At 45.8% G+C, this 26,120-nt stretch overlaps 3 protein-coding genes across 12 annotated transcripts; 1 reads left to right on the forward strand and 2 right to left on the reverse strand.

Moving 5' to 3' along the window:
- Nucleotides 1–1,560: 1,560 nt before the first annotated feature.
- Nucleotides 1,561–9,578, reverse strand: POLR2G (RNA polymerase II subunit G). 3 transcript variants are annotated; one of them, XR_005373671.1, is made up of 9 exons: nt 9,469–9,578; nt 8,979–9,152; nt 4,456–4,565; nt 3,341–3,500; nt 2,557–2,607; nt 2,396–2,461; nt 2,228–2,299; nt 1,997–2,030; nt 1,561–1,781 (listed from the first exon to the last, which is right to left on the reverse strand). XR_005373671.1 is itself a non-coding variant. In XM_038564244.1 (8 exons), the coding sequence occupies exons 1-8, from the start codon at nt 4,694–4,696 to the stop codon at nt 1,768–1,770; spliced, it is 519 nt and encodes a 172-aa protein (XP_038420172.1). In that variant the 5' UTR covers nt 4,697–4,898; the 3' UTR covers nt 1,561–1,767. The 3 variants fall into 3 exon arrangements, 2 of the variants coding, with proteins under 2 accessions (XP_038420172.1, XP_038420173.1); XM_038564244.1 differs by lacking the exons at nt 8,979–9,152; nt 9,469–9,578 and adding an exon at nt 4,685–4,898; XM_038564245.1 differs by lacking the exons at nt 1,997–2,030; nt 8,979–9,152; nt 9,469–9,578 and adding an exon at nt 4,685–4,921.
- Nucleotides 9,298–11,675, forward strand: ZBTB3 (zinc finger and BTB domain containing 3). Of its 7 annotated transcripts, none has more exons than XM_038564242.1 (2): nt 9,298–9,321; nt 9,808–11,675. In XM_038564242.1, the coding sequence occupies exon 2, from the start codon at nt 9,859–9,861 to the stop codon at nt 11,398–11,400; it is 1,542 nt and encodes a 513-aa protein (XP_038420170.1). In that variant the 5' UTR covers nt 9,298–9,321; nt 9,808–9,858; the 3' UTR covers nt 11,401–11,675. The 7 variants fall into 7 exon arrangements, with proteins under 7 accessions (XP_038420170.1, XP_038420167.1, XP_038420166.1 ...); XM_038564239.1 differs by having other exon boundaries at nt 9,313–9,358; XM_038564238.1 differs by lacking the exon at nt 9,298–9,321 and adding an exon at nt 9,337–9,464.
- Nucleotides 11,676–13,368: 1,693 nt separating this feature from the next.
- Nucleotides 13,369–25,715, reverse strand: TTC9C (tetratricopeptide repeat domain 9C). 2 transcript variants are annotated; one of them, XM_038564247.1, is made up of 3 exons: nt 25,087–25,715; nt 20,307–20,489; nt 13,369–13,797 (listed from the first exon to the last, which is right to left on the reverse strand). In XM_038564247.1, exons 1-3 carry the CDS (start codon nt 25,322–25,324, stop codon nt 13,763–13,765), a joined length of 456 nt encoding a protein of 151 aa, XP_038420175.1. In that variant the 5' UTR covers nt 25,325–25,715; the 3' UTR covers nt 13,369–13,762. The 2 variants fall into 2 exon arrangements, with proteins under 2 accessions (XP_038420175.1, XP_038420174.1); XM_038564246.1 differs by lacking the exon at nt 13,369–13,797 and adding an exon at nt 16,830–17,766 and having other exon boundaries at nt 25,087–25,704.
- Between the last annotated feature and the right edge of the window lie 405 nt (nt 25,716–26,120).

The following is a 26,120-nucleotide window of genomic DNA, read 5'->3' on the forward strand; positions in this document are numbered from 1 at the left end:
GACGTTAGCTGCATCCCTGGCCTTTACCCACTAGAAGGCAGTACCATCCACAGTTGTCACCAGTTGATAATCACTGCTTCTTTTTTTTTTTTTTTAAGATTTTATTTATTTATTCATGAGAGATACACAGAGAAAGGCAGAGACATTTGGGAGAAGTAGGCTCCCCACAGGGAGCCTTGATAGGGAACTCGCCAGAACCCCAGGATCACCACCTGAGCCAAAGGCAGATTCTCAACCACTGAGCCAACCACATGCCCCGATAATCAGTTTTTTAAATTTATTTATTAAATATTTATTTATTTTATTTATGATAGACAGAGGGGGGTACAGAGACACAGGCACAGAGAGAAGCAGGCTCCATGCCGGGAGCCCGATGCGGTACTTGATCCCGGGACTCCAGGATCCTGCCCTGGGCCAAAGGCAGGCGTGAAACCGCTGAGCCACCCAGGGATCCCCAATCACTGCTTTATATGCATTATATCATGGTTATTATAATCAACAGTTGAGGGTCTATCATGGGCCAGGCTCTCTACAAGCCACTTGTACATGTGATCTCACACTAGCAGCAACCATCCAAAGAGGGTTAATGAGAAAACATAAGGCCCCCAGCTAGGACTGGAACCCAGTTCTGCACCAATTCAAAGACCACGCTTTCTATGACACAGCTCTACTTTCCAAGGAAACAAAAATGCTGAAAAAAATTTTAAAAAGAATTGACTGAGACTTGCTAGAGTAACAGGCAGTAAGCAGACAGGCTGGGAGAGGACATCCCAAGACAGACAAATTGTATTACAAAAGCAGAGTGTGAGCACACTGTGAGGGAGGGTAGTGTGTTTATTTAGTCTTTCAGTCATTTCATAGATTTTGGTTTATGTCACCCTAATGACAGTTTGGGCCCGCTCACATTTTCAATTCAGCTTAGTGACTGATTAATATATAAAGACTTCTGTTGGGGCACCTGGGTGGCTCAGCTGGGTAAGCATCTGCCTTTGACTCAGGTCATGATCTCGGCTCAGATCACAATCTTGGGGTCCTGGGATCAAGCCCCACATCAGGCTCCCTGCTCCATGGGGCGTCTGCTTCTCCCTCTCTCTCTGCCTTTTCTTCTGCTATATTGTCTCTTTCTCTCTCAAATAAATAAAATCTTAAAAAAAAAAAAATGTTTGCAGATCCCTCCTAGGAAGGGCTGCATTGGGAAGCCATAGTCTGGGTCATTACTATCCTCTTATTTCCCTCTCCCTCCTCACTATCTTGTCTTCCCTCATGCCCAGCTCTACCTTTGGCTACTAGTAAAGGCGAGGGCAGGGCGAATATTCTGAGACTAGATCAGGACTCAGAGTGGTTCTAATGACAATGCCATTTGCTAGAAGCCAAAGACCTAACATTAGGGCCTTCCCTTCACTGAAGTCAGTGGTAGCTCTCTGCAGAAGGGATAGTCAGATCCCCTGGGTAGCTGAGGCTACTTGAGGCAGCAGGCCACCAAAAGGGAGGCTAGCAAGCAACTGGCCTCCAGCCTTTTCAAAGAAAGAGTTGTTCTTACCAAAGAAAGGAGATGAAACCTCCATGAGAACAAGGACCTTTTATGGTTAGAATGTACAGTCAAAAACCTGGGGAGTGGCTAAGCATCAAGAAGAACGAGATATTTTCTGTGGACAAGGAACCTTCTCTGCCTCCCCACAGCAACCAGACTAGGCTTCTGGACGATATGCGGAGCATGACCGTCACAGCTCCTAGATGAGGACCAAACAGAGCAGGAGGCCCCGGTGCTCAGCTCACAAGCCCTGTAAGGACAGGAAAAGCACACCAGTTAGGCTCAGGCTCGGGGCAGCCATCACCATGCACTTCCCATCTCATGAGGCACAGGTCCCGATCTTCCAAGCAGACAGTCATAAGAGTTTCTTTCATCTGTGACTCGAGCATTAAGTCCCACATCCACCCCCTGCCTCCACACACCCCTTTCTAGGCAACAACCCTGGACACACGATCAGGCACTCACCCAAGTAATCGTCCATCAGAGAGCCAATAGCAAACTGCAGGAGGGAAGGCAGAAAGGAAACAGAGCCTAAGCAAGCATAGAACTAACTTCTAGCCCAGCCCCAGGCCTTCTGCTCACCCATCCCCTCTTCCTGGCAGAAGAAAACAAAACCCCCAGGAACCCTGCATGGTAAGAAAATCAACAGCTGCCAGCTCTGCCTGGTACAGGTAAGAAGGTAGGCAAGAGACTCACAATGTCATTCTTGTCCACACGGGTCCCCACAATCTTCAAGCGGATCTCATCATCCTGCTGAATCACAATGTCCTGAGGAAGAGTAAACAGGATACTCAGATACCTACAAGCCAAAATTTCTTGGAGGGCTCATTCTTCGTCCTTCTCATGGACTTCTTCCCCACTCACCTCATCCATTGTCTTATAACATGGTGGGTTGGAGTTGGGGTCAAACTCCATCTCTGATGGGATGGACTGAAAGGAAAGCAAGACAGAGCTTTACAGGAGTGCTTCCAGAGAGAGTCATGACTGGCTTCTCTCCTTAGCACCCCCAGCACGCCCAGACTTACATGTCGAGAAATGAAGCAGGACATTGGTCCAATTTCTGTGAAAAGTCCAACCTAAGAGGACAATGGGGGACTTTGTTTTTCTTTTTAAATTTTTATTTATTTGAGAGAGAGAGAGAGCAAACGTGTATAGACAGTGAAAGGGAGAAGTAGATTCCTGCTGAGCAGGGAGCTGGCTGCGGGGCTCCATCCCAGGATCATGACCTGAGCCGAAGGCGGCTGCTTAACCGACTGAGCCACCCAGGCAGGCACCTCGACTTTGCTTTTTCTTTTATCCTCAAATTCACCTAAGCTTCCCAACTTTATCTAATTCCTAATAATATTCTTCATATTTTGAATCCACTCTGAATTGTATCATTTGCTTTCATGTCTCTTCTGCTGAGATTTCATTTCAAGTTACGCAAATACAGTGCACTAAAGAGCCAAGGCCTGGCACTTGTCGGTCCACAATCTGACCACCTGTTGATCACATGACCTTGGCCATTAGACAACTTCTAACTTCTCCAGGCGTAAGCTTCTATAAAAATGGATAAAAGCATGACCTTAGTCACCGTTAGGTTTTGGACCTTACCCAACCCATAATAAGTATTCAATGAATGGAGACTACTATTGCTGACAACTCATACTGACTTACAGGACCCCAAGGGAGGTTTCTGCACCATTTGACAGGTGTAGAAACTGAAGCAAAAGTGACTTACCCAAGGACACAGAGTTAGCAAGAGCAGTTGGGACCCATCCCCCATCTTCTGAGCAGCCACCCAACTGCCTCCACTATGTATGGACTCACCTTGTTGACTTGAGTGACAACAGCATCCACGACCTCCCCTTTAAAGGGCCGGAAAACAATGGCCTTGTACTTAACTGGATAAAGGACAAACCCTCGGCCTGGCTGGATCACACCAGCACCAATATTGTCAATGGTGGTGACAGCAATTACAAAGCCATACCTGTAAGGAGGATGAAAAAAAGAAAGGCATCGTGTGTGCAAGAGCCTCTAAAATCATCTACAACAAAAAAAAAACAAAAAAATAAAAAATAAAAAAAAATAAAATCATCTACAACAAATCAGTGATGATGGGGGTCAGGGGACGGCACAAAGGGAAATAGATGGCACCCCTGCCCACAGAACTTCATGTTGGGAGAAGAATACAGATCAGTATCTATAACTTTTTTTTTAATTTTTATTTATTTATGATAGTCACACACACAGAGAGAGAGAGAGAGAGGCAGAGACACAGGCAGAGGGAGAAGCAGGCTCCATGCACCGGGAGCCCGACGTGGGATTCGATCCCGGGTCTCCAGGACCGCGCCCTGGGCCAAAGGCAGGCGCCAAACTGCTGCGCCACCCAGGGATCCCCGATCAGTATCTATAATGCCAAACACTGCTCTCATGTTTCACAATAAATGTCCAAGGAGACTGCAGTCCTTAAGCCAAGAGACTTCAATCTTGAGGATGCCTCAGAATCACCTAAGAGGAACTTCTTAAAACACAGATTCCCAGAGATCCCTGGGTGGCTCAGCGGTTTAGCGCCTGCCTTCGGCTCAGGGTGTGATCTCGGAATCCCGGGATCGAGTCTTACATCAGGCTCCCTGCATGGAGCCTGCTTCTCCCTCTGCCTGTGTCTCTGTCTCTGCCTCTCTCTCTATCATGAATAAATAAATAAAATCTTAAAAAAAAAAAAAAAAAGTCTGCGGAGTAAACGAATGACCAGTCTCTGCTGAAGTAAGTCTCGCGATCCAGAGGGCACCTCGGGAACCCAGGCCGGAAGCAAGTGACTGCCTCGGGTGCCTGAGAGGGTGAGAGGGTTCCCCGGGGCAGGGGGCAGGTGGCAGGTGCTTGCAGGATGAGTAGGAGTTGGGTAGAGGCTGCAGATCAGGCGGCGCGAAGCACTCGGGACTCACTTGCCGGTGCAGGTCCCCTCCACCTCGGTGAAGAGCTTCTGCTTGACCGTGTTGAGCAGGTTGGGGCCGAAATAGCGCGGGTGCAGCAGGATCTCGTGCTCCAGGGAGATCTGCGGGGAAAGCGGCATGGAGACCAAGCAAGGACGAGGAACAGCATCTCCTCGTCCCGGAGCCCCGCTTCGCTCCTCCTCTTAACCCTGCCCTCGCGGCCACCCCGTGCTCCGCGTACGTGATAGAACATCCTCCCAGCCGGGACCGGACAGCAGCCAAACCCAAACTGCCTCGGTGGTAGCCGCGGTTCTCACGCAACCGGAAACACGCACCGCCCCCGGAACCCTGCTTCCGGGCCTGTCCCCGCCAAGTGGGCGGGACTCCGCTCCCTTCGCGGACCCAATTGGTCATCGCTGTCGTGGGCGGGAAATCGGTGAGGCCCCGCCCTTCCGGCCCAGGTCCTCTGCGGCGCAAATGCTGGCTCTTCTAAATGAACAGTTTCCTGGCCTAGGAGGGATGCGCGATATACTGTTAAACGGAATTAATTAGCTAATAAAAGACAACGTGAATACAGTGCTTTAGCAGAACGCATTCGTGTGGCAAATATTTGAAGGCTGCCTTCACATAGTAAGCATCGTAAGGAGCTGTCTTTATCTCATTTCATGTACATAGCAACACCACTAGGCAAGCTTTACAAATGAGGGACCAGGCTCAGAGAGTTGAGGTCACTTGAGGGTCACGATTCAAATGTGCAGTGTCTGACCTCCAAGACCCTTGCGTATTTGGACATTCCAGATTTTCATGCAGTCATTTGTTCAATAAAATGGAGCACCCCACTCCTTGCTGCAGGTAGTTAGGAGATGAAGCAGCCAAAATCAGAGCCCAGGAGTCAGTCCTCCCTCCGGTGTGAGAAACCAAGTCACTGCACTCCTCTTTCCCGTTTCCCCCCAACCCGCTGACACACACGCATGGGGGGCTTAGAGAATTGATTGGTTTGTTCCCTCAACTCTGCCCACTTTTTTGTAGACAGTCGCTTTGCTAAACTCCCCTCAATTAACCGGAGTGATAATGCAATCTATTCCCTGTTGAGACTGACTGATAAAAGGGCCATGCAGAAAGAGGCAGAAACCATGAGACAGACCCATGAGTAAGGCTCAGCCAGGGCAGCTGGTTCTAGAGCCGGACAATCCTTTTTTCTTTTTTTTTTTAAGAGCCGGACAATCCTTAAGGCTTTGAGCAAACTCCCAGTTGCCTGAGTAAGGTTTTTATGGTGGTTTTTTTTTTTTTTTTATGTTGTAAATAAAAGATCCTGACCCACCCTACAGCAAGAACAGACACTTCACGTCTGCTTCCTCAGAACTGTCACATACCAGTTCGTATGGACACTGTCCATTTCCTGGAATAGTTGATCCCACCAGTCTGCCACTAAAACTCCATGGGGATCCCTTTTGAAGGATCAGGCAAGGAGATCCCTGGGTGGCTCAGCGGTTTGGCCCCTGCTGGGGGCGCCCAGGGCGAGTTCCTGGAGTCCCAGGATGGAGTCCCACATCGGGCTTCCTGCGTGGAGCCTGCTTCTCTCTCTCTGCCCCTCTCTCTCTCTGTGTCTTTCATGAATAAATAAATAAAATCTTAAAAAAAGAAAGATCAGGCAAGGAAGCAGATGAATGGGCCTCAGCAGTCCTGACTTTTCCTCTCTTCTTTCCCAGCCATCCTCCCCTTAAAGGCAATCTTAAGGACAGTGGTGTGCTAGAACCAGCTACAAGAGCCATCACCTCCTGGGGTGCATTGCTGGCTCAGTTGGTACAGCATATGACTCTTGATCTTGGGGTTGGGAGTTTGAGCCCCACATAGAGAGACTTCTTAAAAAAGTAAAATAAAATCTTAACTTCATCTCTTCCTAATTATTTTACCACAGTTTACTATTATCAATGCTCTTTACACCTATTGTGCCTCTGTGGTATGGTAAAATATAATTGCATATGCAGGTATAAGACTTCCGGTTACTCCGGTAGCCTCACCAGCACTCGGTACTTTTTTTTTAATATTTTATTTATTTATTCGAGAGAGAGAGAGAGAGAGAGGGAGGCAGAGACACAGGCAGAGGGAGAAGCAGGCTCCATGCACCGGGAGACCGATGTGGGATTCGATCCCGGGTCTCCAGGATCGCGCCCTGGGCCAAAGGCAGGCGCCAAACCGCTGCGCCACCCAGGGATCCCCCAGCACTTGGTATTGTTAGCAGGGTTTATTTACCTATTCTATCTACTGTGTAGTAGTATCTCATTGTAGTTTTAACTTTCACTTCCCTAATGACTAATAATATTGAACATCTTTTTGTATCTTTATTTGCCAAGAGTAATGTATTCAAAATTCAAGTTGAATCATGTCACTCCCCATCTTAGAACCTAATGGCTTCCCAGGGTACAAGAGGGCTTTGGCTGCCTCCATTTTGACCTCAAACTTTGTTGAGTTCTTCATTCCAGCTAGTCTCTGGGCTCCTGCAGAGACCCTGAGGGCAAACCATCTCTAGAGGGAAACCAAAACTACCCCTCAAGCAGAAAGGACAGTCCTGAGCCAGCAAAACCCCACCCACAATTGCCTGCAAGACAATGATCCATTTAACCTCCACCTACCTGCCCATACGCACCCACCTTTGCCCAGCATTTTCCTTGTATAAACCTAGGGGTATTTTCAGCACTTTGGAGACAGTCTTTGAGATGCTAATTAATTTCCCCAGTGTTGGTCTCCCTGAAATAAATTCCTTTCTTGTTTCACCACCACTTGTTTCTCTGCCTTTGGATTTTGTCAGCCAAGAGTGGCTGAACCCTTTCTGTCTCTGAGCTCCCCAGGCATGGGGTGGCCATGATAAATTTTCTCCAAGCCTTGATCTCTTTGCTTCCAAAGCTTCAAGGTCAGAGAGAGACAAGATAGGATAGAAAGAGAAAACAGCAATGACTTAACAATCAACTGTATTGAGATTAGGCATACAAAGAAAGACTACTGGGCAGCCTGGGTGGCTCAGTGGTTTAGCGCCTGCGTTCAGCCTAGGGCATGATCCTGGAGTCCTGGTGTCAAGTCCCACATCGGGCTCCTTGCATGGAGCCTGCTTCTCCCTCTGCCTGTGTCTCTGCCTCTCTCTCTGTGTGTCTCTCATGAATGAATAAATAAAATAAATAAAATAAAATAAAATAAAAAGCTCAGAGTTTTAAAAAGTCTACTGGAGGATTGAGTGATCTTTTGCTATCTCTTTTTAGAGGAGCCCTTGTGATATCTGTCACTTGTTTCCTAAAGAGAAACAGAAGCAGCAGGTCCTGCTGGAGGGCAATCTCTGAGCAAGGATCATCCATCCCAACTGCCCCCTTCCTGGTTCTGGGCTCCACCTACTGTGCAACCAGTTCTTCCAACAGCTAGGATAATCCTGCACCGAATCCAAGTCTAAATCCTCTGGCCATTGGTTCTACAACAACCCTAAGAACCCCCTTGCAGATACTCTAGGAAGATAGATTCTACAGAATAGTTAGAGCTAGAGTTTTGAAGGCAGACTCAAATTCAATCTCAGCTCTGCCTTTTATTACCTGTGTGACCTTGGCCAAGTTACTTAATGAAGCTGAAGCTGTCATTCTGTCTAGTGGAGAGAGGAAAAGCTATTACAGAATTAGATTATATCTTTAGCACACTGTTAAGCATTTAACAAATGCTAAATAAATGGTAGATGTTTTTCTAACTTCGACTAATACTCAAACACATAGAAGCAAAGCTTTACAAGCTTTTTCCTTGGGGGACAGTTACTACTAGAAGTATGAAATTTCTTCTGGTGTTTATTTATTTATTTTCTTTCTAAGATTATTTATTTGAGAGAAAGAAAGCGAGAGGGAAGAGAGCTTCCTCTCTGCTTCTGGAAGCAGGGTAAGGGTCAGAGAAGCAGACTCCCCACTGAGCAGGGAACCTTATGTGGGGCTTGATCCTAGGACTCCAGGATCATGACCTGAGCAGAAGGCAGACGCTCAACCACTGAGCCACTCAAGCATCCTGAGCATATGACTTGATCTCACGTTGGGCATGGAGCTTACTTTAAAAAGAGAAAGAAAAGAAAGAAAGGAAGAAAAGAAAAGAAAAGAAAAGAAAAGAAAGAAAGGAAGGAAGGAAGGAAGGAAGGAAGGAAGGAAGGAAGAAAGAAAGAAAGAAAGAAAGAAAGAAAGAAAGAAAGAAAGAAAAGAGAAAGCAGAAACCACGCTCTTTATTCTCCTGTCCTGGGAAATGTTAGAGTCTTGCACCCATCCTTCCCTCCCATCAGCACCGTCCAGACAGCTCCAGACACAGAGAAGCGCATTCTTATCTCTTCGTTGTAAACTGTCTACAGGGATCAGGCTAAGGACAGTATGAGACCATTCGAGCAGCTGCTTGTTCTCGGACACCACCATTACCGAGCCAGGAGTCTGGAACCATCAGACTGGGTAGTGAGGCAAAAGGGCATCTTGCCATTTGTGAGAGAGGGAGGGACCTTCAGGAGATACGTGCACTTCAGAGAGGCGTACCTGTTGCCCACCGTCAGGTTATGGTGGAGCCGAGGCCCCTGAGTATCACACCGGTCTGTGGTGGTGTTCCCTGAGCACAACATCCTGCTGGGTGACCGGCTTCCCGCCACGGAGCTGGTCCCCGCCCTCCTACGGCCTCAGGTAGATGGGGAAGCTCAGCCAATCAAAAGGTCTCTGGGGCAAAGAAGGCGGGACGAGGAGGAAAAGTTTAGGACAGGAGCGCCCTCCAATCCTGCGCCTCGCTGCCTGAGCAACGGCCACTAGCGCCCCCTCGCAGACGCAGCGGACAGCGAGCCAATCCGTGCGGAGGGAAGGCCGATTGGAGCCAATTGAAACTGAGAAGGTGGGAAGGGGCGGAGTCCGCCGGTGGTGGTTCGCTGGTGGGTGAGGGATCTGCTTTCTCTGCTAGTTTCCACCCTAGGACTTCTTAGCCCCTGGAATGCGAGAGAGAGAGGCTCAGGGGAGTTCCTGTTGTAGGGCATAGAGGTACCTTCCGGCAAGGCCTGGAAGCAAAAGAGATTCCTAGTTGGAGGAGCTGTTGGAAGCCACCGGGTGGGCATCGAGGAAGCGGAGGCTGGCTAGGGGCGGGACTTCCGGGGCGTGGTCTTGCGCGTGGGGGCGGGGCCAGCTGCTGAGGTTGGGCCGGTGGGCGGAGCTACAGGGAGACCACTGGGTGTGACCTAGGAGAAGGAAGGGTAGTCATTTAAGCGGGCGTTTTGAGGTCAGGAAGGCGTTGCCATTGGTTTTGGGGTGGCAGGTGATAGCACAGGACTGAGGGGAAGGTTGCTGGGGAGGTTACCTGCCCTAACCTACTGTCCTCTCTTCCCAGGGAGCCACTGGTGGGGACCTTTCTAGGGTCCTGTTCCCTCCGTGGGGTGCTATGGAGTTCCCAGACCACAGCCAGCAGCTGCTGCAGAGCCTGCGAGAGCAGCGATCCCAGGGTTTCCTTTGTGACTGCACCGTAATGGTGGGTAGCACCCAGTTCCTGGCCCATCGGGCCGTGCTCGCTTCCTGCAGCCCTTTCTTCCAGCTTTTCTACAAAGAGCGGGAACTGGACAAGAGGGATCTGGTGTGCATCCACAATGAGATTGTCACGGCCCCAGCCTTTGGTCTGCTTCTGGACTTTATGTATGCTGGCCAGCTGGTTCTGAGGGGGGACACCCCTGTGGAAGATGTGCTGGCAGCTGCCAGCTACTTGCACATGAATGACATCGTTAAAGTGTGTAAGCGGCGGCTGCAAGCCCGGGCCCTGGCAGAGGCAGACAGTACCAAGAAGGAGGAGGAAACAAACTCACAGCCCCCTAGTTTGGAGTTTTTGTCCACTTCCCGCGGCCCCCAGCCTTCGTTGGCATCTGCTGAGACATCAGGCCACTGGGGCAAAGGGGAATGGAAAAGCCCTCCAGCTCCCTCACCAACTGTCTGTCCTCCAGATGAGCCACCAGTGCCCGGTGGGGCTGACACTACGCAGCCTGGCGTGGAGGTTGACTCACCACATCTACAGGCACCTCCTCCACCAGTAGCTGATGTCTCTCTTGCCAGCCCCAGTAGCTCCACGGAGACCATCTCTGCAAACTACTTCTCTTCTAGCCTGCCAGCAGTTTCAGTGGAGCCACTGGCCCCCCTTGATGTGGGTACTGAGAGTCTGAGGATGGTAGAACCGAGGGGTGCTGGAGGACCATTGCCAGGCTTCTATCCTCCAGCTGCAGCAGCAGCCCCAGTCCCAGCCCCAGCCCCAGCCCCAGCGGAAGCTGAGCTGGTCCAGGTGAAAGTAGAAGCTATTGTGATTTCTGATGAGGAGCCCGATGTGTCAGAGGAGCAGCCTCAGGGTGTTGAGGGACTATTCCCAGCCGGAGGAGCAGTGTATGGCGGACAGCCCCCTCAGCCAGAGACTTTCGAGGAGCCAAGAGCAGTGGGACTGGAAGAGGTGGGGCCAAGTGATCATTTCCTGCCCCCAGATCCTCACCTCCCCTACCACTTGCTGCCAGGTCCAGGGCAGTACCATCGAGGACTGGTGACATCGCCCCTGCCTGCTCCCCCAGCCCTGCATGAGCCACTTTACCTGCCTTCTGAATATGAAGCAACTCCAGGAAGTTTTGGGGTTTTTACTGAGGATGTGCCCACTTGCAAGACATGTGGGAAGACCTTCTCATGTTCTTACACACTAAGGCGACATGCCACAGTGCACACTCGCGAACGACCATACGAGTGCCGCTACTGCCTGCGCAGCTACACACAGTCAGGGGACCTATATCGTCACATCCGCAAGGCTCACAATGAGGACCTGGCCAAACGCAGCAAACCAGATCCAGAGGCTGGCCCCCTCCTAGGTGTGCAGCCCCTGCATAGCTCCCCTACAGCAGACAAACAGAACAACAGCGCTGGAGGGCCACCCAAAGATTTTGTACTTGGCCCCAAAAACTGACATCTGCAGGAGCATCATAAGCTGACGCTAGAGCTGCTCTTGCCTCATCAGGGGGCAGCGTAGGTTAGAAACCTCTCATTTCCCCTGCTGGGGGCGCAGAATGAACATCCTGCCCTGGCTGAAGATTCACCCCGTTTTTGCTTTACACAGCCAGACAGCAGGACTCTTGGCGCAGTGCATCTCAGTCCGCTCCTCTCTACGGGCACTGGGAATTTTTCTGAGGTGTAATCACTTCTCACTCTGCCTTCTGGGCCATAAAGCTAGCAGTGAAAATATCTCTTTGAACTGGTGTTGGTTGGTTTATTCCACAAACCTGCATGCCTCCTGATTCTTTCATACCTCTCCTGCAGACCTTTTAGGAATCTGACATCTGTACGGGGGTGGGATTCCGGTCAGGTTGCTGATGAGGGAAAAAGAAACAGGCAGAGGGACATGTGGACTTGGCTTAGGAGAAGGGTACTAATTAAGGAATCGTACCCAGTGATGGTTTATTGTTGCAGTTGAGCTCCTATGCCTTGGGCTATGCTGAGGACTCCATAAAAATACTCAATTCTCAACAACTTTATAAGGCATTAGCATCCCCTCCCCTTTTCTTCTTTCACAGGCAAGGAAACCTAAGACTCAGAAATCAACATGTTCAAGGTCAGAGGGTGAGTTAAGGGACAAGCCTGAATCTGAGTCATGGCTTCAAGCATCATGCCCACTGTGCTGAGTTAGAACATTATTGAAGAGTGTTTGGCTTTGCTTTGCTCCCTTACCCCTTTACCTCTGCTTCCAATGTAGAAAGTCTTTGGCTCACTGTTTCAACAACAGATACTGACTGTATCAATGACTGGAAATGTTTGCCTATGTGTCCTAATATGAATTGAGGTCTCTGAAGACAAGGAACCAAAAGGCAGAAAACACAAAGCTCAGTTGTCGGGGAGGGAGAGGGCCCGTGGTATGGAAAAGATGAGTGCTTGGGCAAAATGAAAGCAAGGGACTCCAGATGAGGGAATCTTATCATCATTCCTCTGGTTCACCTCCCTAACCTAGAAAGCATGAGGATGGCATAGAGAAGTCCAACTACTCTACTGAGGTCATACAGGTGGTTACTGGCAGTAGAGACATTAGAGAGATGAGAGTCTGAGGTGTTGATGTAGGCTCTGGGAGCTCTGGGAAGGTCAGAGAAAGGCCTGCCCTTCTGTTCTCTGTGTAAACAGTGGTGCCATAGGGGGAGAGAGCTCCTGAAAAACACTTCTCTATTTTGCACACAGAGTGCAAAAAATGCAGGAAGGAAAATCCAGGAAAAGATGAAAGTGAGTAAATTTTCTGAATTTCTTTTCCCTCTTTGGATTTGCCTGTCCCATTCAGCCCTGTGAGCTCTGGCCAGCAAGCTTCTGTTTCTGAGTTCGGGGAAGGAGGGCCAAACATCAGAGGTTTGGCCAAAGGAAGCTCCTTATCTGGGGCATCGAGGGAAGCAAACCGTTGATGCTTCCCATTTTCATGGCTGAATAAATTCTATGCCTTTCACTTTCCTTGTGTTGGAATAACCTTTCAGTTTGTCTTTCAAATGGCTAATTTTATTTCTGTGAATACATTCCTACTTTAACTCCTTGGCATCAGTAACAAGGCAAGATACATGTATATACAATAAGTTATTCCAGCACCTTTTCCAGTCTTTCCTAAATATCAAAATGCCTGAAAACAATCAGTTGCCTTTAAAAGAGTAAATTTTGTGGTATGTGAATTATTTAAGATTTTATTTGAAATGAGAAAGATCAAGATAAAGAGAGCCCCTGGGATCATGACCAGAGCTGAAAGCAGATGCTTAACCAACTAAGTCACCCAGGCGTCCCAGTATGTGAATTATATAAAAATTATATATATGGAGAAAGAGAGAAAAAAACAAATCAGCTGCCTCAGATCATCAATTCCTTTTTTTTTTTTTTTTTTTTTTTAAGATTTTATTTATTTATTCATGAGAGACACAGAGAGAGAGGCAGAGACACGGGCAGAGGGAGAAGCAGCATCCTCGCAAGGAGCCCAATGCCGGACTTGATCCCGCCACCAGGATGACACCCTGAGCCACCCAGGCATCCTAGAACATCAATTCCTAAAAACAAGGCATAATAGTTGTGTCTATATGTGTATACAATGTACATAATTTCTCTAGTCAGTCTGGAAAACACAGTAACCATTGTCTTGGCCATGTGTCATTCCTAACTAAAGATCTTTTGCTTGGTGAGATTCTCCTCCAGAGCAAGCATTTGCTTTTGGTTCCCAGCATGAAATGCAGTTTTCACTGGAGGTGGCAATTAGGAATCTGCAAGATGTTTAAAGCAGCACAGCAGTCAACACAAAAGGCCACAGTTGTCTCACATTATCTGCTGGACGCCAGGAACAGTTTCTGCCAGCCTGTAGAGGTATAGAGAATTTTCTCATTTCTGCTGCTTTCAGTCTCATCCATGGATTCAAGGAATCACAGGTGAGCTCATCTAATCTCTATGCCAACATTGGGTCCTCCTTTTTTTTTTTTTAAGATTTTATTTATTTATGCATGAGACACAGAGACAGGCAGAGACAGAGGCAGAGGGAGAAGCAGGTTCCATGCTGGGAGCCCGAAGTGGGCCTCTATCCTGGGTCTCCAGGATCACGCCCTGGGGTGAAGGCGGCGCTAAACCGCTGCGCCACCGGGGCTGCCCTGGATCCTCCTTTTGTCAGTAAAACCACTACTTGAAAAAGAATTTGGGGCGCCTAGCTGGCTCAGTCGGTAGAGCATGCAACCCTTGATATCAGGGTCATGAGTTTGAGCCCCATGTTGGGTGGAGAGATTACTTAAATAATCTTAAAAAATAATAATAAAAGAAAAATAACTCATTATCCCCAAAGGAAACCTAGTCTATTGTTGGATAGTCCTAATTGTTGGATAATGTTGCCTTCTACTGAGCCAAAATCAGCCTCCTTTTATGAGAGTATGGGTCAGGCTCCAGCCTATTAAGAGTTTCACCCTGAGATACTGTTTTTGAGCTATAAGCTGATTTAGTTTTCAGACAAACACCTTCTGCTCTCCAGCTTTAGAGATACGATTCTTTGTTTTGTTTTTAAGATTTAAAAATTTTTTAAAGATTTTATTTATTTATTCATGAAAGACACACGGAGAGAGAGGCAGAGACACAGGCAGAGGGAGAAGCAGGCTCCCTGCAAGGAGCCCGATGTGGGACTCGATCCTGGATCCTGGGATCATGCTCTGAGCCAAAGGCAGACGCTCAACCACTGAGCCACTCAGGCACCCCAAGATTTAAATTTTTTTTAAGATTTATTTATTTATTTATGATAGACATATATATAGAGAGAGGGGCAGAGACAGGAGGAGGGAATAGAGAATTTTCTCATTTCTGCTGCTTTCAGTCTCATCCATGGATTCAAGGAATCACAGGTGAGCTCATATAATCTCTATGCCAACATTGGATCCTCCTTTTTTTTTTTTTTTTTTAAAGATTTTATTTATTTATGCATGAGACACAGAGACAGGCAGAGACAGAGGCAGAGGGAGAATCAGGTTCCATGGCGGGAGCCTGACGTGGGACTTGATCCCAGGACTCCAGGATCGCGCCCTGGGCCAAAGGCAGGCGCTAAACCGCTGCGCCACCCAGGGATCCCCGATTTAAATTTTTTAAAAAGTAATCTCTACACCCAATGTGGGGTTGGAACTTACAACCCCAAGATAAAGAGCTGCACACTGTAACTACTGAGCCAGCCAAGTGCCCCTAGAAATGTAATTCTAATTTAGGATTTCAATTCTTTTTCTTTTTTGGGGGAGGGTGGATTTCAATTCTTTTCTTAACTGGCAGTTTTGTAAATGTATGCCTTCACTTGCTGCCTATTGATTGCCTCTTCTATCACCAGACATTTGGCCAAACTTAGCTTCACAAAAGTCACCATTTCAGTCATTTGGATTGGATTTTATTTATTTTTGTTTTAAGAGAGGGAAGAGCACATGAGTGTACAAGGTGGGGGATGGAGGATGGGCGGGGGTGGGGACGAAAGAGAGAGAGAGAGAGAGAGAGAGAGAGAGAGAGAATGAATCTAAAGCAGGCTCCACACCAGCAGAGTCCAATGCAGACTTCCATTTCATGACCCTGAGATCATGACCTGAGCCAATATCAAGAGTCAGATGCTTAACCAACTGAGCCACCCAGGGACCCCTGAATTTTTATTTTAATTTAACCAAAGCCAATGTTTCCAAAGATCATTTACCTGGGCATATACTATTTGTATTGTGAAATATATTTACTTTTATAGTTGGGTCTTTATTTTTTCTTTGCAAATGATATGAAGTGTTCCCAAGTCCCTTCCCCAATGATCAGTAAGCAATTTTGATATGTGCCTCTATAAGAACTCTTGAAAAAAAACAAAAAAAAGACCAAGTACCATTATCATACTCAACAAAACTGACAAAAATTTTTTTCCCCAGACAATAATTCTTTTTCAAATGTCTGTATCATATTTTATTTATTTTTAAGATTTTATTCATTTATTCATGAGAGACATACAGAGAGAGGGAGGCAGGGACACAGGCAGAGGGAGAAGCAGGCTCCATGCAGGGAGCCCGACATGGGACTCGATCCTGGGTCTTCAGGATCAGGCCCTGGGCCAAAGGTGGCGCTAAACCATTGAGCCACCTGGGCTGCCCTCTAAAATGTTTTTAAATACCAGTTTTATTTTTCCTTATTGATGCAGAAGATAGCTTAGTGTAACATCAAGTCTGGTGGTGGGGGGTGGGGGGGGTGGGGGGAGAAGATCAGAAAGCAAAACTTGACCGAAGCAAACATGCAACCATGACATAATTTTGTCAACAATCTAGGTCTAGAAATTTAAGCAGCTTGGGAAAGGAATGAAATATTCTATTTTTGTTAGTTCTGTCCTTGGAATTACAAGATTTTTGGAAGAAAACCTTTTTGTTGTAAGTTCTATTATTTAGGGATATGAGGGGACACAAAGAGGAGCCTGGCTGTTTGGGAGAGAGAAGGGGCTCACCGATTAAGGGAGAACTCATGCATACTTGGCAAGACTAAGGGTTTTGGATTTTTTTGTTGTTCTTCTGAAATCTGTCCTTATGTGATAGCTAATAACACATATTTACTACCTCCACTCATAAAGGTAGAGGCAGTACTACCTGGTCTCATCTCCTCTGTAGAACCCATACATTGTGGACATTATTTACAAGTACACAGAATGACAAAGGAGCTCTTGGTTGATGGAGCCCCCTACTGAGACATAACTGTACCAGGTCTGCAGCCTGCACCGATAAAGCTTCCAGAAAGTTCCATGGGGTGCTTATGCATAAGGGAAGGATAACCCTTCCTATTTCCCTCCTCTGTAAGGAACTGAGCTCTTACAAAATATAAGGTGACAAATGAAAAACAGATTTATGTCTTTATCCTCTCTTTCGTGGTATTGTTTCAAGAAGACTCAGCAATCTGTTTTTCCTTTTTTTTTTTTTTTTAGAAAAATGAGCATACAGATATGCACGTATTAAAAATTAAAATGTTTGTTTGGGTTTTTTATTTTTTTGGCATGAGAGCTGAAGAATTATTAAATACTTAAGTGCTTGACTCAAGGTTTTAAGATAGAAGAATTCAATGAAAAAATAAGTAAGTATACTGTATGAATGCTCTAAGTATGAACACTAGCAGGGACTAGAAATTATCACCAGAAAAAAATAGGAACCAGGTATTTTTGGGGCAGGGGTACAAAGAACTGGAATGTATGTGGAATATTAAGGATAAGGAATTGATTTAGTCAAGGAGGTTAATTTCAAATCTTTCCTTTTAAGTCATATGGGTCCAATTTATAATCATCTATTTCACAAAAATATATTTCCAAGTTTGTGACTTGTGTGACTTTGGCTTTGGGCATGAGGAAACAAAGAAAAAACTTTTATCATTCTTTCATCCTTTACTAACCTTCTTGTACTGTATATGGATACATGTAAAAATATCTATCATTAAAATCTATGTCATAGAGGATTAACTGCATTTATAGCTGATTTTATTTCTCAAGGCAAATATCCCCAAGAATATCATGTATGGAAAGCTATACAAATACATAGATTGACTTCACCACCACCAAAAAAAAGACTGTGTAAGTCCCAAAGAATTTGTGCAGAGCTAGAAACAAAACAGAAATCCACCCGCGTCAGAGGTATGGGGTTAATTTCTCTTGCGGAGGCTTCCCTCAATTGGTCTTTAACTTTCAAGTTCAAGTGGAGGAGCATCATTCTTCTTTGTTAACCAAACATGCCCAGGTAGAGCTGCCTCTCTTTCTGATGGTAGCTACTGAGTTCCGACTGTGTTAGCTGGAGGTACCGCCGGACATTGGCATCTTAGAATAGGGCAAAGAAGGCAATTAGAGACAATTAGAACATAATCACAGCTTGGGGCAGGAAAGAATTGTTCACAGGATCCTTTTTTTTTTTTTAACAATCATTTTATACTTTTATAGAGTCAGATCCTTTTTTAGTCATGGCTAAAATTAAAAAAAAAAAAAAGAGTCTTTTAAAATGTTCAAAGCAGGGATCCCTGGGTGGCTCAGCGGTTTAGAGCCTGCCATTGGCCCAGGGTGTGATCCTGGAGTCCCGGGATCGAGTCCCGCGTCAGGCTCCCTGCATGGAGCCTGCTTCTCCCTCTGCCTGTGTCTCTGCCTCTCTCTGTGTCTCTCATGAATAAATAAATAAAATCTTAAAAAAAAAATGTTCAAAGCAAACATATTGATTAAAAATACTTAGGGAAAATACCAAGTTACTGTTACTGGCTTCTGCAAGCTAGCATTTTTACCCCCACTTTAGGGATGTGGTTATTTTACAAAAATAGGTCAGAGATAATCCCAAGTGACATCCGGAATAAATGATATAAACCAGCACTATTATTTCAAATCAAGATTTCAGTCTTTCAAAGAAATTACTAGAGAAAGTAGGTTTGAGGAGGACCAGATTTCTGAATCTAAAAAGAATCATTTGAGTTTATTTAATATCATGCTAGAACAAAATTTTTTGGTGGGGGGAGGTGTGTGTGTAAGTATGAGAATAAACCTATTCTCTGGGAGAATACATTTGTTCAGATCTACAAAATATGCAGAGTATTTTTTACTCTCCAGAGCCCAGGAATCTTCCTGTGAACAAACATAAACGTGGGTATAAGACTTAAGCTGGAAAAAAAAGAAAGAAAGGAAAAAAAGACTTCAGCTATTTTAGCTCTTCTATTTTTCTTTTTTTTTTAAGATTTTAATTATTTATTCATGAGAGACACAGAGAGAGAAAGAGGCAGAGACACAGACAGAGGGAGAAGCAGGCTCCATGCAGGGAGCCCAAGTGGGACTTGATCCCAGGACTCCAGGATCATGCCCTGAGCTGAAGGCAGGCACTTTAACCACTGAGCTACCCAGGTGTCCCTATTTTAGCCCTTCTTTGATGAGGCTTCTTCTCTACCTTTAGTTGTGGAGTTTGTTCTGCCAGTCTTCACTTCAGGTTGATTTCTGGGGTATTGAGGATGCTTTGGTAAGTTACCTAGTTGCATTTGTGGGACAAGGTGAGCCTAGGGTCCCCCTACTCCACTGCCATCTCCTCACCCTCCCCTGCATACTTCTGTTGCTAAAAATCTTTCTCAGATCTCAATATATCATAACTATTCTTTGCAATAGTAAATCTCATTCATTAATACTAGTGTGTTTTTTTTTTTCTTTAGAAATCTCTGTACAGGGAGAAAAATCTCTGTACAATCAGGACTGACTGGTTGTTAATTTCATAATGAAAGAGAATTTGAAGAAATAGTTGTTGTCACAACTAGAGAGAGTCTAAAGATACTATACCTGGCTAGCAGTTCATTTTTGTAATGAACTTACTTGAAAGTAAGAAATATGGACAAATGCCTCATGTTTTAGGTCTTTATTAATTCACAGGGGCTTGCCCACTCATTTATTCTATTACTATTATTATTAAGATTTTATTTATTTTTTAATATTTATTTATTTATTATGAGAGACAGAGATCGAGAGAGAGAGAGAGCGGCAGAGACACAGGCAGAGAGGCAGAAGCAGGCTCCATGCAGGGAGCCTGACGTGGGACTCGATCCTGGGTCTCCAGGATCACGCCCCGGGCTGAAGGCGGTGCTAAACCGCTGAGCCACCGGGGTGCCCAAGATTTTATTTTTAAGTAATCTCTACACCCAACATGGGGCTTGAACTTACAACCCTAAGATCAAGAGTCACACATTCTACCGACTGAGGCAGCCAGGTGCCCCCTACCCCCCATTCATTTAGAGAGTTTTCTAAGCCAGAATGCAAAATGGGAGACAATTTTCAGGGCTGAACACAGGAATGTATCTGTAATCCACTTCACAATATCCTTACCTTGGAAACAAAGTACCAAGTTTAAAATTCTGTCTCAGTAGACTTGCCCTTTTTCTAGGTCATACCTGGGCTCAGTTGAGCTAAAGGATAAAACGATAGCTAAAGCAAAGGCCAGACCCAGTGTGGGAGCTGACCAAAGTGAGGATCATCAAGTGTATTCATTGGAATCCAGATCCTGTTTCAGTTACAATCTCGGAACCGGAACTTGAAAAACAATGATTTAAAATCTCTTTCACTGGGGGAAGGAGGGGAAATTATACATGCGCCTGTTGAAGCATAAATACTTCTGGAGGGTATACAATGGTGCTTTCCTGTGGAGGCAAGAACATAAGGATAGAAGAAGGCCAGTTTATCAAACACCTCTTTATACTTTTTGAATTTTGAACTATGTGAATGTATTATTATCTATTCACAAACATTCAATAAATTGCAAAAGTAAAATAAAATATTTCCCACCCCCAGACACCACCTGCACAGGACAATTTTGTTCTTAGTACCTCAATCCCCTTCTCTCTTACCTTTTGGCTGCCTGTTGACAGCTGCCTGGAGGTAGTGCTGAGCCTGGTCATAGTCCTGCAGATGAAAGAAGGCCACGCCAGCCCGATACAAGGCCTTCGCATTATTGGGTTGTCGTTCCAGGACTTTCTGACTGTATTCTTTCACTCGTTCGTAGTTTACTGGCTCCATCTGAAGGAGACAGGCTAACAGGCCAAATGAAAGGACGAACAGAAGAGGGAGGAGGGGGTAATTACACTCAGTTCCACTGACCAACTGGAGATAGCACCAGAGTACAATACCAACAATATGCACTCATCTGATTCATTCATCTACATGTCTACCTGCTGTCAGACATTCTTCTAGATACTAGGACTCCCACAGTGAACAGCTTTACATACCTTATAACTGGCTTTAATAACTACTGAATATGGGATGCCTGGGTGGCTCACTGGTTGAGCATCTGCCTTTGGCTCAGGTCATGATCCTGGGGTCCTGGGATCCAGTCTTGCATTGGGCTCCCTGTGGTGAGCCTGCTTTGCCCCCTGCCTGTGTCTCTGCCTCTCTCTCCCTCTGTGTCTCTCATGAATAAATAAATAAAATCTTAAAAAACAAACAAGCAAACTACTGAATGCTTACTATGTGCCTAGTGCTGGGTTAGGTCCAGCTATAAAACTGAGAGGAACATACTTTAAAATTTATTTGAAATGTTTCTTATTTCTTGTCTTGAACCCCCATTTAAGCACAATTATTATTGTACTGCAGCTTTTTAAAAAGATTGTATTTATTTGAAAGAGAGAGAGAGAGTGAGCACAAGCAAGGAGAGGGGCAAAGGGAGAGGGAGAAGCAGGCTCCCCGCTGAGGAGGGTGCCCAACTTGGAGCTCGATCCCAGGATCCTGGGATCCAAAGGCAGACATTTAATTGACTAAGTCACCCAGGCGCCCCTGTACTATAGCTTTATAAACAAAAAGCATTGCCATCAATTGTGTGAACAAAACAACAAAAAAAAATTGTATGGGATCCCTGGGTGGCGTAGCGGTTTGGCGCCTGCCTTTGGCCCAGGGCGCGATCCTGGAGACCCGGGATCGAATCCCATGTCGGGCTCCCAGTGCATGGAGCCTGCTTCTCCCTCTGCCTGTGTCTCTGCGCCCCTCTCTCTCTCTCTGTGACTATCATAAATAAAAATTAAAATTAAAAAAAAATTGTGTGAACAAGTAGTAAGCACTGTGCTTTGTACTTGACAAAACATTATCTCATTTAATCTTCTCATCCACTATGAATTTGGTGCTACTATCTTGATGTAACGGACAAAGAAATCAAGGTTCGGAGAGATGAAGGAACTTGCCCAAGATCCTACAGCTTCTAGGTGGAATATGAAATTTGAACCAAGGACTCTCTAATTGATTCATCATTCTTTTTTTCTTTAAGATTTTATTTATTCATGAGAAACAGAGAGAGAGAGAAAGAGAGAGAGAGAGAGAGAGGTAGAGACACAGGCAGAGGGAGAGCAGGTTCCATGCAGAGAGCCTGACATGGGACTCGATCCCGGGTCTCCAGGATCACGTCCTGGGCCAAAGTCAGCGCTAAACTACTGAGTCACCTGGGCTGCCCTAATTCATCATTCTTGATGATCTACTACTTCACTACTACCTCAGATTATATAAGGGGACTTCAAAATACAAATCTGTTTAGGGGCCAATGCTCAGCCTTTCTATAATTAAGAAGCGAAATGTGTTCCCTATTCATGACTGTAGGAATTAGACATAGTATTATTTAATCATGATGTGGAGAAGAAAGGAGAATCAGGGTTTCTGAGGACATTAAAGGGCAGGGGCTTACATCTGTAGCCCTTCTACAACATCCCCACCAAGTGGTCATATGGCTTATACTTAACTGATCCATCATTGTAGCTTCATTAATTATTTGACAACTGGCTATGCAGCACTGACCATATGCTAGGCAGAGCTAGGAACAGCGGGGAAAAGGAACAAGACAGATATCCTGATGAGTAAACACCCCTTGTATCCTAGCCCCCACATAGGAGTACACAATAAACAAATGAATTTTTTAAAGTATTTTGAGGAAAACAACTATGCTGGGATACAGTGAATTAAGTCAGAGTGATGCTTGATTACACAAAGCCTCTTGAAGAAAGTGACTTTTGAGGGCACTTGGGTCGCTCAGTGGGTTAAGTGTCTGCCTTGGGCTCAGGTCATGATCCCAAGGTCTTAGGATTGAGCCCCACATCAGGCTCCCTGCTCAGTTCAGCCTCCTTCTTCTCTCCCTCTGCAGCTCCTCATGCTTGTGCTTGCTCACGCACTCTCTCTCTCTCTCTCTCTGTCAAATAAATAAAATCTGTAAAAAAAAAAAAAAAAAAAAAAAGACTTTTGAACTAAGATCTGAATGCCCAGGGTCATTCAAGGAACAGGCCATTCTAACTGAGAGAGAAGAGATCCCCAAAGCTGGAAGGCAGAAATACATGTGCTTTGCAAATTCAGCGTATGGAGGAGCCAGACCATGTCAGGTCCTGCAGGTAAGAGAGTTTGGTTTTTTTCCTAAGTGTAATGAGATACCACTGGAGGATTTTCAACCGTGACATGATCTCATTTCCTTATCTGTAAAATGGTGATAATCACAAGTACTTGGTAGAATTTTTTTTATATATTTTATTTATTCATGATAGAGAGAGAGAGAGGCAGAGACACAGGCAGAGAGAGAAGCAGGCTCCACACCAGGAGCCCGACATGGGACTCGATCCCGGAACTCCATGATTGCGCCCTGGGCCAAACGCAGGTGCCAAACCGCTGAGCCACCCAGGGATCCCCCTTGGTAGAATTTTTATGAAGATGAGAGATATTGTAAATAAACTGTCCCCCACATTATAGGCACTCAGTAAGTGAAGATGGTTAATTGAGTAAATCTTTATGGAGTATCTCCTAAGCACCTCCAAGCAGAGGCTCTACAGATAGCTACGCCACCTTAGCCTTCAGATCCACCTATAGAGTTAAGATACTCTTTTTTTTTTTTTTTTAAGATACTCTCTTTAAAAGTGAACATTGACTCTCTTTAAAAATGCTCGTGCCTGTGGTACTCACTGTTCCCATTCTCTTCTTTATTCCTCTCACAGTGCTTCACATTATCTATTTTCTATGTTACCTTTGTTAATTGTCCATCTCCTTACTTGAATATATGTTCCACTACAGCAGTGCTCTTTATCTGCCTCATTAGACTCCTTTATCCTTAGTATCTAATAAATGTTGAATGAATAAAAGCACAAGTATCTAATAAATGTTGAATGAATTAGCTACTATAATTGCTATTACTGGTACTTGAGTCTAAGCATAGAGCTGGACACACAGTATAACAAAGCTAGATTTTCACCAAATCATAGGTGAAAACAAGTATAGTAAAAAAAAATCACTTTTATTTATTTATTTATTTATTTTTATTTTTATTTTTTTTTTTTATGATAGGCACACAGTGAGAGAAAGAGAGAGGCAGAGACACAGGCAGAGGGAGAAGCAGGCTCCATGCACCGGGAGCCTGACGTGGGATTCGATCCTGGGTCTCCAGGATCGTGCTCTGGGCCAAAGGCAGGCGCCAAACCGCTGCGCCACCCAGGGATCCCTATCTTTTTATTTTTTTAAAGATTTATTTATTTATTCATTTCAGGGAGAGAGGCAGAGACACAGGCAGAGGGGGGGCAGGCTCCATGCAGGGAGCCCGACGTGGGACTCGATCCCAGGTCTCTAGGATCACACCCCGGGCTGCAGGTGGCGCTAAACCGCTGCGCCACCAGGGCTGCCCCCCAAAAAATCACTTTTAAAATAACCATTGTAGGGATGCCTGGGTGGCTCAGTGGTTGGGCATCTGCCTTCAGCTCGGGGCGTGATCCTGGAGTCCCAGGATCCAGTCCCACATCAGGCTCCCTGCGTGGAGCTTGCTTCTCCCTCTCTATGTCTCTGTGTCTCTCATGAATAAGTAAATAAAATCTTTTTAAAAAGTAAAATAAAATAAAATAAAATAAAAAAATAAAATATAACCATCATGAACTATAAAAACTAATCCTAATAATTCCCATGGCCTCGGCTGGGACCATTAGAATGCTTCAATATACTTCAAAATAATTTCATTAGGTCTTTGATTATTTTTCCTGCCACAGAACAGACATAAGAAGTCTCCTTTCTTTTAGCAGATTAATCCTAGTGATACTAACTCTGGCAATCATCTTTATCCAAGGCCGGTATATGGATGATTCTAGTTATCCAAGAGCTGGTTTATAGGAAGGAGGAAAACAAGTAAGAGTTGTCCAAAGCATCTACTAATGACTTACCTGAGCAGCTGAAGCAAATGCCTTCTTTCCTATATTTTACATATGAAAGAAACAAACGCCGTAAATCTAAGTTCAGTGTTTTCCGCAGAGTGCAAAATTCCCTAAACTATCAGTACCACCTGGGAGTTTGTTAGAAATGCAAACTGACCAAAAAAAAAAAAAAAAAAAAAGGAAAAAAAAAAAAAAGAAATGCAAACTGATAGCACCCCCCCCACACACACACACACCCCTCAGACCCACTAAATCGGAATCTCTGGGGATGGGACTCCGTTAACAAACTCTCCAGGTGAACTTTGAGAAGCACGGCCCTATAGCAACTCGCGTAGACCCTTAGAAACTGGAAATACATTTCAATTCACGGCAGAATAATTACAGGACAGCAGAAGAGCATGCCCCTGTGTTTCTCAATGTTCACAAATTTTCACTTGCCTGCCCTGATGCTCCATCTGCCCTTCAGCCCTGTTCTTACCAGCTAGATTGTTGTAGCAGTCTGTCTGGGTAGTGTGCAGTATTTTCTCTTGTTCAGGTGTGAGGGCTGGGCCCTGAGGTCCTATGTTAGGTATCGGGGAGGGCAGACTTGGATCCAGACCTCGCAGCTGAAGCAACGCTCGATGGTACCTGCTTACAGCATCTCGGTACTTCCCTTCTCGGTAACGCTGGTTCCCTTCCTCCTTGTACAGCTGAGCCTCCTGCAGGCGCTTCTCCATACTTCTTTGCTGCCCAGGGATCTTGCGGAATTGGGAAGTGAACGAGCAACTGAAGCTCTGGAGATAGAGCAAAATGACTGATGTAGGCAGCGGGTTTAAGAAGGCAGGAAATTACCCTTCTCCAAGAAGCCCCACAGGGAATGAGTTTTGCTGGTTTCTTGTACAGCCCCTTCCTCCCTTCTTTGCAGTACTTTTCAGTCTCTAGACGTACAAGACTAATCAGGAAGAGTTTGCGGAAATAGTAAAGCCGAGATTAAGTGACTTCTTAAAAAGGAGAGAGCGGGGTGCGCAGACCCTCCCAAAAACCAAAGGCCGGACTGACTGTGGCAGGCGTGGGAAAGCCGGCGGAAACTGCTTCCTCCTTTGTTTTGGACACACCTCCCCTACCCGGAAGTGGAAGGGAATGGGCGGGACAACCTCTAAAGGAGGTCTACGGGGCTGGCCCGCACCCCTCCTCTTTATTTGCATGTATTCAATAAGCACTTGTTTGCGTCTGTGTCGGAAACCGGGAACCGAGCTGAATGCGTAGCGTGCACCCCAACCCCAGGCATAAAGCGACGCGGCCGCAGAGCAGCTCAGTTCCAAAACCACGGAGCCCAGCGGTCAACCCCTCGCCCTCTCCAAACGCCCACGCACGGAAATCCCCTGCTTGGCTTCGATTTAGCGGCGGAAACACCTAGGAGGCCCGAGGGGGAGTCCCGACAGTTTGGCGTCTAAGGGGAGGCGCGCATTGCGCCACGCCGCCCAATCAAAAGCGGCTTCGGAAAAGTAATCCCAGAACAGAGAGACTCCTGAC

This window comes from Canis lupus, chromosome 18, assembly GCF_011100685.1.
Source record: "Canis lupus familiaris isolate Mischka breed German Shepherd chromosome 18, alternate assembly UU_Cfam_GSD_1.0, whole genome shotgun sequence".
NCBI lineage: Eukaryota > Metazoa > Chordata > Mammalia > Carnivora > Canidae > Canis > Canis lupus.

Bases quoted from the DNA above. Each gene is read 5' to 3' on its own strand.
- ZBTB3 (XM_038564242.1), top strand. From the start codon at position 9,859: ATGGAGTTCCCAGACCACAGCCAGCAGCTGCTGCAGAGCCTGCGAGAG.
- POLR2G (XM_038564244.1), bottom strand. The intron at 2,608-3,340 runs GTGAGTCCATAC...TTGTCCTCTTAG, and splicing joins TTGTCACTCAAGTCAACAAG to GTTGGACTTTTCACAGAAAT. The intron at 2,300-2,395 runs GTGAGTGGGGAA...ACTCTTCCTCAG, and splicing joins GTTATAAGACAATGGATGAG to GACATTGTGATTCAGCAGGA.
- TTC9C (XM_038564246.1), bottom strand. From the start codon at position 25,324: ATGGAGAAGCGCCTGCAGGAGGCTCAGCTGTACAAGGAGGAAGGGAAC. The intron at 20,490-25,086 runs GTAAGAACAGGG...TTGGCCTGTTAG, and splicing joins CTGCTACAACAATCTAGCTG to CCTGTCTCCTTCAGATGGAG. The intron at 17,767-20,306 runs GTAAGAGAGAAG...CCCTATTCTAAG, and splicing joins TGTCAACAGGCAGCCAAAAG to ATGCCAATGTCCGGCGGTAC.